The sequence below is a fragment of the Ptychodera flava genome, chromosome 3, assembly GCF_041260155.1.
Source record: "Ptychodera flava strain L36383 chromosome 3, AS_Pfla_20210202, whole genome shotgun sequence".
Taxonomy (NCBI): domain Eukaryota; kingdom Metazoa; phylum Hemichordata; class Enteropneusta; family Ptychoderidae; genus Ptychodera; species Ptychodera flava.
In genome coordinates, this window is record NC_091930.1 from 44,424,286 (window position 1) to 44,442,245 (window position 17,960).

Sequence of the window (17,960 nt, forward strand, 5' to 3'; positions counted from 1 at the left end):
AACGTTTGTCTGCGGAAACACTTTTAGCTAAAGACTAATTGCAAAGTAGACATACTTTGAGTTGTATACGGAAATCGTTTGTCACTTTGTCAATGAAACTTCTCGCTAGTTGTTTAGGAATACTTTATCGACCTGATTACAAACATTAATTTTTTTGCTTTTTCGACATTTGGTATTTACCATCAAGACGATTGGAACTAATTTAAGATAATTGGATTTTCATATTTTTCGAATTTCTCAAAGTTCTAGGTGCCGTATAGCTGAATGTTGCAATATTGCAAATTACTCATATAAACGACTGTCCTATAAAAGAAAAGCAGATGAGATTACATTTGTAGATTAAGGTTGGTGCACCTTTTATTTCTCACCAATATATTTCCACTAAAATTTCTGGAAGGACCAAGAACCCTATATAGATTAATATTGTCAACAAAAATTAGGGTGTCACCATGAAAATTTTTGAAATATCCAATCATTAAAATTTATGATTTTCATATTTATGCATAGGAAAACAATGGACTGAATAATTAAGAAATAACATGGCAGAATTTAGTATTTCCCGCCAATAGATTTTGATGAAACTTCCTCAATCGAGGGATAAGTGACCAAAAAGTATATCAATAGAAAAAAAATGGGGGTCACCACCTTAGTTCTTTAGATATAGCCAAAAGTTCTAAAACCCGGAGACTTTGTTGTTGAAGTGCGCCCCCTGGAGGCAAAGATGAGAAATTATGTTTCATAATTTATGGCAATATTTACATGATATACTATTAAATTGTGAAATTCTTGACGACTTACAACGATAAAAAAGAAATTGCATCACTAAAGCCTTTAAATCAAGTTTAATTCACCTTTTGAATGTTACTCTACCGTGACAATCATGCATACAATGTGAAATTGCTGTAAAATTATTTGGACTGAATCATGATGAGATGTAGGTGTCACTTTGCTTGAATATGTTGAATGGAAACATGATTAAATACAATGGAACATTAGTAATAGTGAGGGTGTTTTCCTATCTTTAACTCACAAACTCCTAGACAACATTGTAAGACTGATATACGATTAGTTTTGTATTGGTGAATGAATGAAATTTTATTGATTTTGAAATTTAAAATAAACTACTAGACATGTCTATAATGTGTAAGAAAAGCTGTCTTTATTAAAAATACACTGTTATCATATTAGGTACCACTGAAGTGATCAAACAATGAATCAATAATTTTTTGCTTTAGTTACTCTTGGTTTCCTTACTCTTGGTTTGACATTTTCACTCAAAACAGCAATTATACCATCAAGCCCATTTCTGTTGAATGCCATTTGCCATAGACTTTGAAATAACTTTGTTGCGAGTATATAGAGAATAGAAAGTGTAGAGAGACATTGATTTTTAGACAATAGATATTGTTGCAGAGTATCCATTGAATGCACATCATAGGTAAACTTAGATTTTCTGGAAACAAATTTTCCCTGCCGTCGCGCACTATAGAGGGCGCACCAAACCTTAAATCGGCACTACTTCACTATCCAGTTATCCCAAATTAGTTCCAAACGTGTTCATCCTACATTGAATCCGATAACATGACAGTATTATCAGAGTTACGATTGATGACAATATGGTGTTTTTATGGCGATTGGCCAAATGCTATGACTGAGAGCTGGATAATTATTAAGCCTTTATTTGCCAAAATGCTGCATTTGCGATAGGTGGTAGCTTGAATCATTTAACAAGATTTTCAAATACAAAGATATCATCATTATGAAAATGTCGATTTACAATTCTAATGCCAGTGAGAATCACAAAATCATACTCTTAACTTTTTATTGCATGAAAATGAAAGTGCAATCTAAAATATAGGCGTACATTATGGGAGAGTGATTGAAATTCTAACAAACCTTCCTTACAACCCTCTTGATGTCATCGCAATTCTGTCCTTTTTTAGTTTTGCACCATGGCTGATAGTGCTGCATCTGAGGGCAACAACAGTCAGCGACAAGATACAACACAGACACAGCGCATGGGAAAAGCACTTGTCATCTATGATTCTTGGAATATCGCAAACTATGGTCTTCCAGAATTTCACAGAAATCTGTTCAAAGATGTCTGTTCAAGAAAAGAGGGAGCGTTGGAGTGTTTTGCCACTGTGCTTGATACCAGTGTTAGTGAAGCACAGATTAGCGATGCAGGAGAAGCTGGTATAACTTTGATGCCCGGTAAAAGACCTGAGTACCTTGATGAGAACGATGACCCTATTAACATTCGCTGGCTGTATTGCTATAGGAGTTACTACACAGATTTGCAGAAACTTGAAGACGTCAAATACGTCATCGGGTATGCCCCATTTACTGCTGATGCTGCTGCTATCATTAAAAAGACTCTGTTTCCAGACGCCAAGCTTTACCAAATCAACGCACTTCATCCCGATCTTCGAGCGAGCATACCGATAAGAGATCAAAGCAAGCTAGAAGGTGATATGCTGAGAATGGCGGGGTGAAGCAGATGCAGTGGTGTCCATTGTCCCAGTATGTATGATTACTTTGAAAATGCATACAGGGCACATGAGAAAAACGTTTCTCACTTATTACTCTTACCAAGACTGGAGAGAAGTACAACCAACAGCGAGTGCCGCAACAGAAGCAGATAAGACAACTCGTCATACTATCCTATGGTGAAATACGCTCCAACAACAAGGAAGCACTGAGTGAGTATGATGGTGTAGCAGCAGCTGTTGAAAGGATTGCTTCCAACCTTAAAGGCACAGGAATAAAACATGTCACATGGAATATAGCAGGTGTTGCAGAACAATACGCTGACAATGTAAAGGGATACGTGTACACAAAACTTGAGAGTGCTCCAGTAACAGTGAAAACCATAGCAGATTATTCGATTGATGGGTTAATATCCATGTTGCGCCAGTGTCATGTCTGTCTTCTTCCACAAAGTAAGATGGACTATGGAGTTATTGGTTGGAGGGCATAGCAGTTGTGTGCCTACCTTCTTGAATGAAAAATCTCAACTTGGTTACTACATTGATGACATCTTCAAAGAGAAAAGCATCATTGTCTAGTTGAAGGTGACACGGCGTGGGGTGAAAAGATAATGCGAGTAGTCAACAATGCTGGTAAGGAATACGAGCGTGCTAGTAAGCTAAAGGATAGGTTCATCAAAAACGAAAAGGTGGAGGAGAGCTATGCAAGAATGGCTGCTTTGTTCACTGAGGAGTCAACAGCTTCAAAAGGTACGTAAGCTACAGTATCAGTAGAAGAATTTAATGTTTTGATAAGTTTCGTGCACCTGAGCGAGGAACATTAGACAGATGACTTTTTACAAAGAAATATTGACATATGCTCTTTCATTCTACATTCTGAAATATGCTGCATATTTTGTATTTTAGTACGGAACTTTTTTGTTCATTATCATTTTTGTTTAATTTGTCCATTAGGTCTTGATGTGACATTGCATTGGATGTCCATAATTGTAACCTGCGTCAACAAAAACTGATGGATCAGTTACAGTCGCTATCAAAGCAGCATCCAATTGATGAATCCAGCATTGTGAAAATAAAGAAAAGCGTAGAGGAAATAGATGATGCGGTGCAAAGATGTATACAGCTATTTGATGTAAATGCAACGAGGGTAGCAAATGATGACAGCAAAGAAGTCGGGAGAATAATCAAAAGGCAAAACCATGGGGCCCACAATATAGAAAACATACATAGGAGCTCCCTTGGAATGGCGCTCAATTCCTGGGTATACTCTACCTGTACCGATTCAAGTCATCCTGTCACAATGGTACATTTTCAAGAGCATTTGAACCATTGCTGATAACTGAGGAGATGAGAGAGCTGGCTGAGAGATTCAACATTCCATTGAAACTCAAAGCCACCTATGACCAGCAACAGTTTGATGCGATTGACCAATCGTTCTGCAAACGTAAGTTTCAAACAAAGAGTGTGATCACATTATAAAGTGTTATACATAAATGCGTGATAACTAAAGATTAGATAAAATTACACGGGTACATCGGCGATGACAGCGTGAAAGACATTCGGTGGTCAAGGTAATGTTGAAGGCTACAAAATTAGGTACTGCCAGTAACTGAACAAGTTAGAATCATAATTTGTTTACCGGTCCCTTTTCATGCTTCATCAATAATGCTTAATCAATGCTTAAGCAATCTTAACAATGTTTTCAAACAACATTTAAATGATTAGAAAGCAACAACATGAATCACTATTATCGTGTTCCCCTAGAAAGGTTTAAACTGCGATAACATGAAATACTGTTTTTTTTACAACAGTTGGCAGTAAAAACTCGCCAAACGGAAGTAAAGATTTTGAAGAGATGGGATCTGATAGCAAGTCAGGTGAGTTGAATTTCCAATAATAGGGATGTCTGTTGGTAAAGTGTGACTTCTAATCTGATAGCAATGAAATAATAACATCATTTGATAAATTTACATTATAAAACTTTACCATGGGTAATTGCCAATATATTTTTCAAAGGCACGCAACTTTTTATGTATTTTGAACAAAATTTGAACGGGCGATTAAAACTTTAAGGTTTTAGCAACTTCGCTCGAGCGATTAAGCTAGATAAACCTACGTACTGTGACTAAGAATGCATTGCGTGCGTCATATATTCTACATAACATGCTTCAGTCACTGTCATCGCAACAAGCAATCGCCATTAAAGTTACTTCAATTCAATAATACTTGGTACTTGTAAGTTCGCTGTACGATTCTCTTCTGTCGATTTCTGTCTACACAGTTACCATAGCAATAACAGTGACAACAATTGACGATGGAACTAAAAAGGGGGAAGATGCATTGGCGGCTAGCAGGCCAAGTAAGTTACAGCGAGTTTACACTCTCCTACTTGTATAAGGGTGTAAACAGACATGCCTTTCATTAACTTTGTTTTGATTGCTTGAAGAGGAATAAGCTTTGGAGTTAAATGAAATATTTCAGCCTCGCTTTTAGGGAAAACAAGTACACCACATGACCAGTGCTGTGATACTCCAATACTTCATTCATACCTGAATGAGACCAGTACCATATCGATACAAGCAACTCTATGGCATTTGAAATGATATCATTGCCAGACGAGCTATACATATTTTACAGGCCATCAAAGGACTTCCTGCTCGTCTACCTTTGATCTTTTGCATCCATTGACACATATTTAACAACATATTTCGATTACAGGCAATTCTTTGTAGAGATTATTAACGTGTCGATTCTAAAATCACTAAATGTTAATATGATAGGGTTTTGATAGTCCCTTGTCGTTACTTTACACTAGCTTTATTTCTTATGTCCTATGTATTACACCTTTGAAAGTGGCACATAAACATGCTCATCGTCATGTATTGGAAAGAGAGACCAAGTAAATCCATCATTCATTTATATGAATTATACGTAATTAACATCTTGATTTGATTTACTAGGCTTAAATCAAACTTATTGTTGCTTCATTGTTCAAGAATGCAGACGCTGTATAAAAATACTCTGAACTTGCTAACTGCTGTCATAAGCAAAAGTAAGACTTAGAAGGCTAATAACTTGTACTGCATGAGCCTATTATCATTATTATTTGTTTACAGGCCCCTTTCAAAGTTTCGTGTAATAATCTTCCCCCATTTTTACACCAAAGTCATGTGATTTTATGGCAACAAAAGGCACTTGTGACACTTATCTTTTCACTCTAGTATAGCATAAACTGCAAAAAACACGAAGCACTGTTTGTCTTACAGCGGTTGGCCACGAACGTTCGCCCAGTGGAAGTACACATTTTGAAGAGACAGAATCTGTTGGGAAGTCATGTAAGTTGAATTTCCAATAATATGGATGTCTGTTCGTGGAGTTTGACTTCTAATCTGATGGGGCGATTAATATCTCTTGATAAATATACAAATTATTCTGCAATGGGTAATTGTCACAAATAATATTGCAGTCATGCAATTTTCCACGACATCAAAAGAGTTTCTTACGAGTTCCATGATGTCATGGTTTAAGTTGGACTCTAATTATAAGTACGTTCTGGAGTATTGCTGGAAGAAAGAGTGTTCACAGTTAGTTGGAGTTTAGCCGTCGACGGAACGACACACTGTCCTCAGCTCTGCTGTGTTTTAACCTAATTTTGCCTCTTTCTACTGTGATAGTCTACTTTACATGCGGTGCCACTACAACAAGCAATTGCCATGATATGGACCTCAAAGAGATGATACTTGCTCTCATCATAATCGTTGCACAATTTTATGCCATAGCAGTTGCAGGGGGATTACTGACAATCAAATCATAAAGGGGATACATAGGCTGCAAACGGGCCGATTGAGATACATCAAGTTTGAACCTTTTTACTTTCATTTAGGGCGTAAAGAAACATAGCATTCATTAACTTTACATTGATTTATTGAGAAAAGAAGGAGCCACAGAGTTTAATTAAATGTTTCAGCCGCACCCTTTGGAAAACAAATTCACCACATGATTGCAAAATCTGTTGCTTACAATTTAATATCGATGAACGTTTTGACAATGAAGATGTCATTTGTACCTTTTAACGGAACCAAATCGTTTGTAACGTCAAACTGGGCAGTTCTATAACTCCGCTTGATTTCATTTTCTGGGGTCCGAATTATTCCAATATATATTAATATTCTAAAAATCAGATTTTCTTTCGCCGTTGACTTCTGATGTCGTCAGTTCTTTGATAGGAATGGTGTATGCTGTCTCCAGATGTCTCCTTTATACGCTGATTAACAACCTTCTAATAACCTTTTGAGCTCTGACCCCGGCAGGTTGTTTACATGCAATATGCTTCTATGCAAATTATGCATGTGACGAGATGCCTCTGATATCGCAATACAATCCAGCTGAGGTTTTTTGCTAACTGATCATCAGTAGAACACAACGACACATCTCCTTTAATCCAAACTATGGACCTCAAAATAGTACAAACTATAAATGATATGCAGTGATATGCAGCGATACAACCGTGCACTCATTTTAACCGTACATTTACTATGATACTCTTACAGTATATGCCAATATAAACATTTAAAACTGCAATAACACTACCAGAGAGTTTGTCTTTAAATAGTTGCTCAAGGTGAAAGCTCCCGCACAAGAAGCATTGATCCTGAACAGAGTAAGCATCCTTCCGCAAAAGGTAAATTAGAATTTTGATTTACATGTTTTATAGACCACGGCCTTTCAGTTATGCGGAATGATTGTATAATCTTGTCTGCCTCTCCCTTGTAACTTTCATACTAAAATTTGGGAATTTTGTTTTCGTAGCCTGTAGTATGAGCACAATACCTTCTTTGGAAATACTGCAAATTATAAAAGTTAAGACAAGATTGATTTAATGCTCATGTTAACAATTATGTAATCTTGTCCTGTCGGCCATGCTGTCCTAGCGGAACTTCGAGTAGCGAGCGATGTCCCAGATCTGTACGACGCTAGCACCAAAGGGCCATCTGCAGAAAAGGAAGAGATTAAAAAGGCATTCGGACATCCTGACAGTAGCATCGAAGTAAGCGATGATGAAGAAGGGAGCATCAGGTACAACATTAAATGTAAAACATTGAAAGCCCTGTAAGGTTTGCGGCAACGCTATCAAAGTGGTAAACTGCGTGAATCAGTGGAGGAGGCCTTGATAACACCAGAGTTGTTAGTACATTTTACCAAAACAAATTAAATGAGTAGGCCCTGTTACAACCGATAACGTAGTAACTAACCAATAACGTATCAAACCCGATAACCTAGTAGAAATTACCGATAACGTAGTGGCCCCCTTCTTTCCCTCCACATTGTGCGCAACTCCCGTAGTTTTCAATTGTTTTAAATCACCCTTCTAATTCCTCGAGCCCCAGGCCGTAAATGATAACGGCTCTTTTATGAATGCATTATGAGTCTGTAACGATTGACTGATACTTTTATTGGTCCTCACCCTCAACGTCCGGGTTACTTACAGGTTTGGTCATGTCCGGGCGTAGGTGCGTGCGTTCACGCAGATATCTCAGATATGCCTGGAGCGATTTCATTCAAAATTGGTACAAGGATTACTCCCTATGCCATATATGCACGTCGATTCGTTTTGTGATCCGAGCCAAATTAGCCGTGTGAGGGCAATTTATTAGTGGGCTATCTCGAGAACTATTGCATTAAATTTAATGAAACGTGGTACAGATATTCATATCTCAGTACTGTAATTCTGTATGAAGAAATTAAGCAGTATCATATCAAATTGATATTAGTTCATATTTTTGGTGAACATTCATAATTAGTTAGATATGTCTAGAAATGCTCCATCAAATTTGATGAAATATGGCACAGATGTTGAACTTTCAACACGCAAAGTTTCCCTGTGCGCTTATGCCAACGTTGGTGCCGCACTATAACTATCTCACATAAGAAGGTGACTGAACCGAACTATTTGGCTTAAGGGGGCCGTCGATATTTATAGCCCGGGGAGGGGATGTCGGAGGAATTTCGTCGGAAAATTTGAAATTTCGTGTAATCCCCTGTATTTGAGTAACCCCCTCTCTAACTCAGAAATTGTGACTGATCCCTATTTAGAAACGTTAAAGGGCCTATGACATGACCAACCTATCTTCATTGCATTAGCAGCCTTAAGTATAAATAATACGTGAAATAAATTCGTTATTGCTGAAAACCGTATCGTTAACCATAAAATAAGCACTTTTTAACCCAATCACAGCAATCCCCCATGAAACAGAAGTGCTCTCAGGGCGATCTCGCACATACGGAAATGACGCAACTGAAGGTACGCAGTACCGCGAAGCCGAACCAAGATACCCGGGACAAAGAAGAAAATCGACAGCTAATGAAAAATTGTCAAGTGTGTGCGCCATTTTTATTTGGCTAGTCCGACGGTTGCGATGCGCGCATATCTCCAGTCGATAGTTGCGATAGTACATATTATGTAAGGGCCAAAACATCCTCCATAAAGGGAACTACCGGTACTACCTTATCATAAACTCATTTTTAAAATAAATAAAAGGAACCATGCGTGGGAGAGACAGTCGCCTGACTGTAATGTCGTCCCATCCCACCGAACAAGAATCCCCTCCAATGTCTATAGTATACGGCCGTTTCCCATTGATCATTATGACAAGGCGTGCTCGTATGTCCCTACGACTTGCATCTCCGCCACCTTCTCTGCGTTTTCCTCAGCATAGTTTCTTGAGAGAGAGAGAGAGAGAGAGAGAGAGAGAGAGAGAGAGAGAGAGAGAGAGAGAGAGAGAGAGAGAGAGAGAGAGAGAGAGAGAGAGAGAGAGAGAGAGAGAGAGAGAGAGAGAGAAGCACGGAACAGACGGAAGTGCATTCTCACGCCTTGAGTGCACCATGGTTGCTCTACGTAGGGTAGAGTAACATAAACCGTCAGTGCAGGGGCACTATAACATTTGTCTCATTGAGTTTCCACTAATTTAGTCTCGCCTTAGATTGTAGATCATGATTCAGCAAGAAGGTAAATTAAATGTTCAAAAGCCTAGAAGATAATCCAAATAAATCTACAGTTGCACATAATTTCATATGCATTTCTTATTGCTGAAACAGTCTAGACAGACTGTTCTTTAGGGAGCCTTCAGTAATTACAGGGGGGAGGTAGGCCAGGGGAATTTCGCGCACACCTGTACCGTAAAATGTGACCCTCTCCCCTATCCTCCTGTCTAAAATGTGACCCTCCCCCTTGTCCGACATTCTAAAACTTGACCCTCCCCCAACCACTGCGGTATTCTCCCCAGGAATAACTAAAACAGTATCAGCTAATTTACATAACAATTGTTATGTTAGGGACAAATTACAGAGGGGAGGGCTGGTGTTTTTGGAGGGACAGTCACAATTTATCACGCAAGAATTTTTGAAGAGATATGGTATTTCATACATTTGAGGGAGGGTCACCATATTTTGTGCAACTATAAGAAGGCAAGATGTAGCTGATTTAGTGCTTCATCCAAAAATATCAAATCATAATACATGGGAGTCTATCAGGCAAATTATTGACAATTTACCCCCACAAAACATGCTATATCTGTATTTTATATATGTTTGATAATGTATTTAAATGTACTTTGCTTGAATAGGGAAGTAAAATGAACATTTGTGTACAAGAAATTGATTTCTGAATTTCATCTAAAAAGTTGGTTCACTATCCATGGTGTTTATGATGAAATTATGAATAGTTTTTTCCAATACAAAAATAGGTAAATCTTTGCATTTGTGTACTCTTGATTATTGATATTAATTTTCTTGATTAGACTAGAGTGGTTACAAGTCTATGGTTGTGTAAGAAATTTGATTTTGGAATTTCACCAAATCTCATTCAATACACTATGCATTGGGGTCTATGATGAAACTATGAATAATTTTTTTTCAGTACAAAATTAGATAAATCTGTGCATTTATGCATGCTTGATTATTAAGATTATTGTTCTTGATTAGACTAGAGTGGTTACAAGTCTATGGTTGTGCAAGAATTTGATTCTGGAATTTCACCAAAATGTCGATTCACTATGCATTGGGGTCTATGATGAAACTATGAACAATTTTTTTCAGTACAAAATTAGATAAATCTGTGCATTTATGTATGCTTGATTATTCACATTATTGTTCTTGATTAGACTAGAATGGTTACAAGTCCGTGGTTGTGCAAGAAATTTGATTTTGGAATTTCACCAAAATGTTGATTCACTATGCATTGGGGTCTATGATGAAACTATGAATAATTTTTTTTCAGTACAAAATTAGATAAATCTGTGCATTTATGTATGCTTGATTATTCACATTATTGTTCTTGATAAGACTAGAATGGTTACAAGTCCGTGGTTGTGCAAGAAATTTGATTTTGGAATTTCACCAAAATGTCGATTCACTATGCATTGGGGTCTATGATGAAACTATGAATAATTTTTTTTCAGTACAAAATGAGATAAATCTGTGCATTTATGTATGCTTGATTATTCACATTATTGTTCTTGATTAGACTAGAGTGGTTACAAGTCTATGGTTGTGTAAGAAATTTGATTTTGGAATCTCACCAAAATGTCAATTCACTATGCATGGCGGTCTATAAGTGTGTGCATATTTTGTTGGTGATTTCCTATTCAGGAAATATCACACGGAAACGGACAATCAAAGTTTTGGCCATAATATCAGCTTCTGTCAAAAGTGACCCTCCCCCCAAGATAGGTTTATAAAAAGTGATCCTCCCCCTTGACTGTTTTCTAAAAAGTGACCCTCCCCCCAATTCCCCCGGCCCACCCCCTGTAATTAATGAAGGCTCCCTTAATCACCACTCAACCAAATTATGTTGTGACTGTACTGTATGGCCGGCCTTGCTTATATCTTTACACATTCACGCAATTTGTTTATCCTGAGAGCCTGTGATTAAGTTTGACAGGCATCAAATACCAATGGCCAATTAAAAATGAGACAAAACGAAGCAAGGGTACGGCCAAGCATCCATGTGCATTTATATCAGGCATATCTTTGTTTAAACTGATGGCACGTGATTATGTCTTGACATCCATCAAAAGAAAGGGCCAATCAAAAACAAATACTGTAGAGGCAGCAAAATCTGTGATAACCAGATAAAACTTGAAACATTTCATTGCCCACCTAGCCCATCTAGCAAAGAACAGACAATTGTATGTGTACGTGCATGGGGCTATCATAGCACGCTGGCTGAAGCGCAAACTGTCCACTTTCAGAATGACCTACAACAGCGTAATCATACACATTTTATTTGGCTTTATTTATGAGAGCGACTGTTTTAATTAAAGATATTTTTATTAATAAAAAAATATAACAAACTTTATTCCCCGGCTACTGGAAGTAGTGACAAAATATTTGCATATGAATAGAATAAGAAAAGGTCGACACTATTCTGAGCTCAAGTTGTTGAAGCCAAAACAGAGGGTGACGTGAAGCGCTGGTCAATATACTTTCACTGCCCGTCGCTGTCAGCTCCTATCGATGCCCGTCAGAAAATTTGCCTACCAATCACTGTAAACAGACAACTACTCTTTATAAAAACCAACAAATTTTTTAATAGTCCCAGTCTCTAAAATGTTGATTTTCGAACAAGCAGTAATGTTGATCGTGTGATTGTACACTCTCGGTATACACTGCTAAGCCACGTCTGTCCGTCACTCACGAAACTAGCCCCTCATTATGATTTACTTGAACAAGTCGATATCTCAATACCAAGGCAACTGCTAGTTATGGAAACCAACAAAATAACGGCCCAAGATTCTTTTGGAACCAGTGGCAATGACGGAGACAAATCTATCTTGTCCGCCATCCTTCATCGTGTGACACGCCACCGTGTTTCAATGCTTTGGGCTAACGTACGGGCGTTGCATGCTGTCAGTGTCAGTGTCATTTATGATCTCCACACGCATGCTTCAGTGAAAAGGGCGTAATTGAGGAAAAAACTTTCGCCGATCCGATGCACATGGTGAAAAATTTGCCTAGCGAGGCAAAATACCAAACATGAAGAACATTTTGCACAATGGCACAAAAGGAAAAAGTAACGAAAAATCTCCCTTTGAGAGATCTAGAATGGCTGAGCAAACACTGAAACAGCTTCGAATGAAATTTTACTCAGCGTACATAGCTACTTTCTCTCGTGTGTTGCAGGCTTATACGGCGTCACAATGTGGACGTCATACCTGGCGATCCCGGTTGGCGATAAAACCGAAACCTGTACCTCAACGTAAGTTAAACTGAATAAGTGAGTACAATATAATCTTCGGGAAAGCGACATAGGAGGCACAATCATAAAGTCATTCGACTAACAACGATCGCTGTCGAGCTGTGTACAGCGCTGTGGAATCCTATGTACTTCGAAAGTTGACTCAGACAACACTCAAAGCAGAGTTTCCGTCAAGTAACAAAATTAGAATGTATCACGGGCGAGATATGTGTCACTGCAAACATCAAAGTCCGTAAGACGAAAATATTGAGGACCGAGATCGGGATTGACGAGTTGATACAGGCAGACACCGGTGACAGCAACGTAGTAGGCACAACATGCAATGAGTGTGTCATCGAACAGAATCTTTCGCGCTTGCAAAGGTCGTAAACTTGTGTGACACTTTGAAAGCCACGGCATCTCTGAGAATGAGAATTAGTGTTTCGATCATGCCTTTGCAGTTACTTCATAAATATATTTGTAAATATTCTAAGTAACTCTGAATACTATGGCTATCCGTCGCTAGCACGGTGAAAGCTATGTCCGCCGATGGCCAACTTGCCTTGGCATCGGTACAGCGCGAGACAATGATTGACACGTTCACGTGACCGAATCCGTATGTCTGGTTGGTGGAGATACCATTCGATGTATCAAATTTCAGCTTGATGGGATTTATGAATGAAAGTATCTCCTGGGTGACGGGCTGCTTTACTCTTTAAATGAAAGTAATCCGCGTAAGTAAAACACAAATCGCGACGAAATTCATGCAATTTGTTACGATAATTTTGATCCATCTACGTCAAAAGAAAAATAAGAAGACTGTTCATGTGATAAATTTCGGCGAGAAGTTGTGCGGCTCCGCGAAAAACACTCGTATACGATGACGTCAAACAGAGAAAAATACCATGGGATTATATATATATATATATATATATATATATATATATATATATATATATATATATATATATATATACTATGCACGCATGCATGCATGTACGTACGTATTTTGTACGTCTGTATGTATGTATGTATGTATGTATGTATGTATGTATGTAAGTATGTTTTGGGGCTTATACATGTTTGTTAAAAGTTGCTAATCACAGCGAAAAAACACTCGTATACGATAAGGTCAAACAGAGAAAAATACCATGGGATTATATATAAGTAACTTAATTAGCGGTTTTATTTTTAAGCAACTGTTCTTTCTTTTATTCAAGAGCAATATTCGTCATTTTCATCAAATTATTTATCCGGTAACATTAATCCTTATTCTCATTTTTCGTTGAGTCCAGAAACAAGAATAGGCGCCATCCTTTGAATATGCAACGTCGAGACAAGGTAAACGCCTTTCTAAGATGTTTTAAGCTTTCTATAACGTGAATCTGAAAAAAATACATGTAACAAATCAACCAACCTAGCAATCAATCGATCGATCAATCAATCAATCAATCTATATCTATCTATCTATCTATCTATCTATCTATCTATCTATCAATCTATCTATCTCCGATATCTATCTATCTTGCTATATATCTATGAGAACTGAGTTTGCACGTTCATTGAAATGTTATGATCAACATCACGAGCAATATTCACCACAGCTTCAATTAAAATTGTTTAGTATTCAAATTAGTGAAAAGCTGAAAAGCCTTAGGTCAAGTCCTCACAGTTTTATTTCTACAATGTGACAACTCATTAAATGTGTACATTATAAATATAGCTGAGGTGAAAATGCAAAAAGACATTTCACTAATATTATATTATGTTACCAACAATATACATACTAGGTTTATCAGAACTTTCATGCCACCTACTAATACCTGTTTCTGATATATCTTTTTGTGATCAACATTTGCAGCAAATTTCATCAAAGTTTAAGCAGTCGTTTTGCATACATGTCCATTTTATAAAACCTTAAGAAAGCAATTTGAGTACAACCACCAAAGGCCACACTCACCAAATCTAATTAGTTCTTACAATTTTGAAAAAGGAACAATGCACTGAGTGTACATCAAACCAGATTATAACACGCCACATGTTCATTCTGAGTTGCAATTCGCCAGAATACGTCACGTGACGAGAAAATAGATGCGTCTCGTCCCAATTGCATCGACAAAAGTGAAATCAGAGGGTTTTTAAAAAAAACTATTTCCCCACAGGGAAATAGTGTTGCCCAAATTTTGAAAAGTGCCCAGTCACGTGACCGTAGTGTCGTCTGCAGCTTTGAAACAATGGCCGGTGACTAAAACACATAGATTTTCCATTCCAACAGCTTAGAAACTTGAACAGCTCATCTATGAAAAGATTCAAGTGCAACTAAGAATGTTGCTAGGTATGCTTAGAATATTTTTGGAAGAAAGTGGTACTACGTACTACTGTAACCACTGCGGAAATATGGCGATGTAAACTTGTCGTAATGGATTGTTGCGGTGCAAAATATCAAAACACATTAAAAACTATAACATAATTCCACGTGATTGAGGGGGGTGTTATAAAACACCAATAACATGGTCTTTATTCGGGCTATAGCGCCCGTTTATTACCTCTCGTGGCCGTGTGCGTTACTATTCACATCGCAATACTCCTCGGCCTACTTCCTCGGGGAATAGCAATGTGTTTTTCGTAACACACGACCCCTCTGGGTAAATAACCCTCATGACCAGGTAATAGGTGTTTACTAACGTATCTTGAGATATCGTGCCAACAGACACAAACACAGACATTTTAACAACAGTAACTCGCATGCGTTAACACGTGAGCTAAAATCCATCTGGGGTGATCTATATTAAAGTATTTCCGTTCCAGGTTTCAGCTTTGATCGTAAACGAAAATTGGGGTTCGGCAAGTAGAGATGGCATACCGTCCATCAATCGCATGATTGCTAGCGTACTCAGTGATATTGAGATTAATGAAATCTACTCGACGGTTGTGCGGTATAATGCAAATGACAAGGAAGAAGCCAAGATGTTCAATGTTAAGTTCAAAAAGGCCGAGCCAAAAGAAAGGAGATTCGACAATATACTCCGTAGTGGCCTAGTTCCAAACAGAGATTATCTATATCTGCATGACTATTTCTATCCGAATCTACGAGAACTGGAGAGCGATGTTAAACTTGTGTTTAGTTATTCTCTGGCAACAGCCGAGGAGGCACGAAAGCTGAAGCAAGATATCTTTCATGACGCAGCGCTCTTCTTCATAAACATATGGCATCCGGACACCATTAGCCCGGAAATATTGTCGTGTGATCAGACGGAGCTGTCCAAGCGAGACGACGAACTTCAAGAGCAATTCATCGCAGGTTCACACATCGTATCTGTGGGCAAAGGTACTCACGAACACTTCAAACCGGACCATCGAAGAGGTCAATCAAGCACACATTACTACGTTCAACCTATCTTCATTCACGGCAAAAACCTCCCCAACCGGTACAAGGCACTTGACACCAAAACGACGTTTGAAATCGTATCGATACTACAGCCCAGAGACTGTACACATTCTCCAGAAATCATCCGACAAGTTTTAACAGATGTCGCCCGCACTTACGAACGCGAGTTTAGAATTGTTTGGAAAATTATCGGCGATTTTTCCGGAAAGGAAGAGATCATAGAGGAGAATTTTACACCCTCTGGCGTTAAGCTTCGTATTAAAGTATGCAGTTCTCTGAAGCAAATCGTAGATGCACTACTCGGCTGTCACCTACTACTTTCACACGCCAAAACGCATATTACTGATCCGTCGATCTCGTTGGCGCTATCACTCGGAGTTCCGCTGTTGATACCGGATAATCTGGACTTCGAACACTTGATTGATAAGTATTTAGTGAACTACAAGAATGATTTACTGGTAAAGATCGACGACAAACACGATATTTGTACACAGCTTGAGGTCAAAATTGGTTCCTATCTTAACGCAGTTGCAAAAGCGCGAGAAATTAGTGACCACATATCTCAGCGTGACCTCGCCAAAGAGTCTTGCAGTGAACTTCGCAAAGGTATTGAAATGCTGCTAGATCATATATCGCCCGTCAGCGTAGCTACACAAGGTAATATCATCAAGTGTTTATTAAACATAGTCGAATTGTAGTGCTACGTATGTCACTATGTATTTTGTTTGCTGTGATTAGCAACTTTTAACAAACATGTATAAGCCCAAAAAACACATACATACATACATACATACATACATACATACATACATACATACATACATACATACATACATACATACATACATACATACATACATACATACATACATACATACATACGTACAGACGTACAAAAATACGTAGGTACATGCATGCATGCGTGCGTAGTGTATTATATATATATATATATATATATATATATATATATATATATATATATATATATATTCTTTATATATATATATATATATATATATATATATATATATATATATATATATATTATATATATATATATATATATATTCGGCTCGAAGTTGTACGGCTCCGCGAAAAACACTCGAATACGATGACGTCAAACAGAGAAAAATACCATGGGATTATATATTTATCACATGGACAGTCTTCTTATTTTTCTTTTAACGTAGATGGATCAAATTATCGTAACAAATTGCATGAATTTCGTCGCGATTTGTGTTTTACTTACGCGGATTACTTTCATTTAAAGAGTAAAGCGGCCCGTCACCAAGGAGATACTTTCATTCATGCTGAAATTTGCTACATTAAAGGGTATCTCCACCAACCAGACGTACGGATTCGGTCACGTGAACGTGTCAATCATTGTCTCGTGCTTGTACCGATGTCAAGGCAAGTTGCCATCGACGGACATAGCTTTCACCGTGCTAACGACGGATAACCATAGTATTCAGAGTTACTTAGAATATTTACAATTATATTTATAATGTAAATGAGACGATACGATCAAAACAGTAATTCTCATTCTCGGAGATGCCGTGGCTTTCAAAATATCACACAAGTTTACGACCTTTGCGAGCGCGAAAGATTCCGTTCGATGACACACTCATTGCATGTCTGTGCCCACAACGTTGCCGTCACCGGTCTCTGCCCGTGCCAACTCGTCAATCCCGATCTCGGTCCTCAATGTTTTCGTCTTACTAACTTTGATGTTTGCATTTACACATATCTCGTCGATGGATACATCCTAATTGTGTTGACGGAAACTCTGTTTTGAGTGTTGTCTGAGCTAACTTTCGAAGTACATGGGATTCCATAGCGCTGCACACAG

General features: G+C 38.0%; 1 protein-coding gene across 1 annotated transcript in view; it reads left to right on the forward strand.

The window, feature by feature from the left end:
* LOC139129337 (uncharacterized) overlaps positions 1-17,960 on the forward strand; it is a 60,496-nt gene that overhangs the window by 33,628 nt on the left and 8,908 nt on the right. The window contains exons 2-10 of the mRNA XM_070694971.1: positions 1,944-3,239; positions 3,444-3,933; positions 4,301-4,366; positions 4,771-4,848; positions 5,756-5,824; positions 7,102-7,170; positions 7,421-7,565; positions 14,019-14,064; positions 15,532-16,768. Of these exons, the coding sequence (XP_070551072.1) occupies positions 3,837-3,933; positions 4,301-4,366; positions 4,771-4,848; positions 5,756-5,824; positions 7,102-7,170; positions 7,421-7,565; positions 14,019-14,064; positions 15,532-16,768 (1,807 nt within the window). The 5' untranslated portion in view covers positions 1,944-3,239; positions 3,444-3,836. The remainder of the gene's footprint in view (positions 1-1,943; positions 3,240-3,443; positions 3,934-4,300; positions 4,367-4,770; positions 4,849-5,755; positions 5,825-7,101; positions 7,171-7,420; positions 7,566-14,018; positions 14,065-15,531; positions 16,769-17,960) is intronic.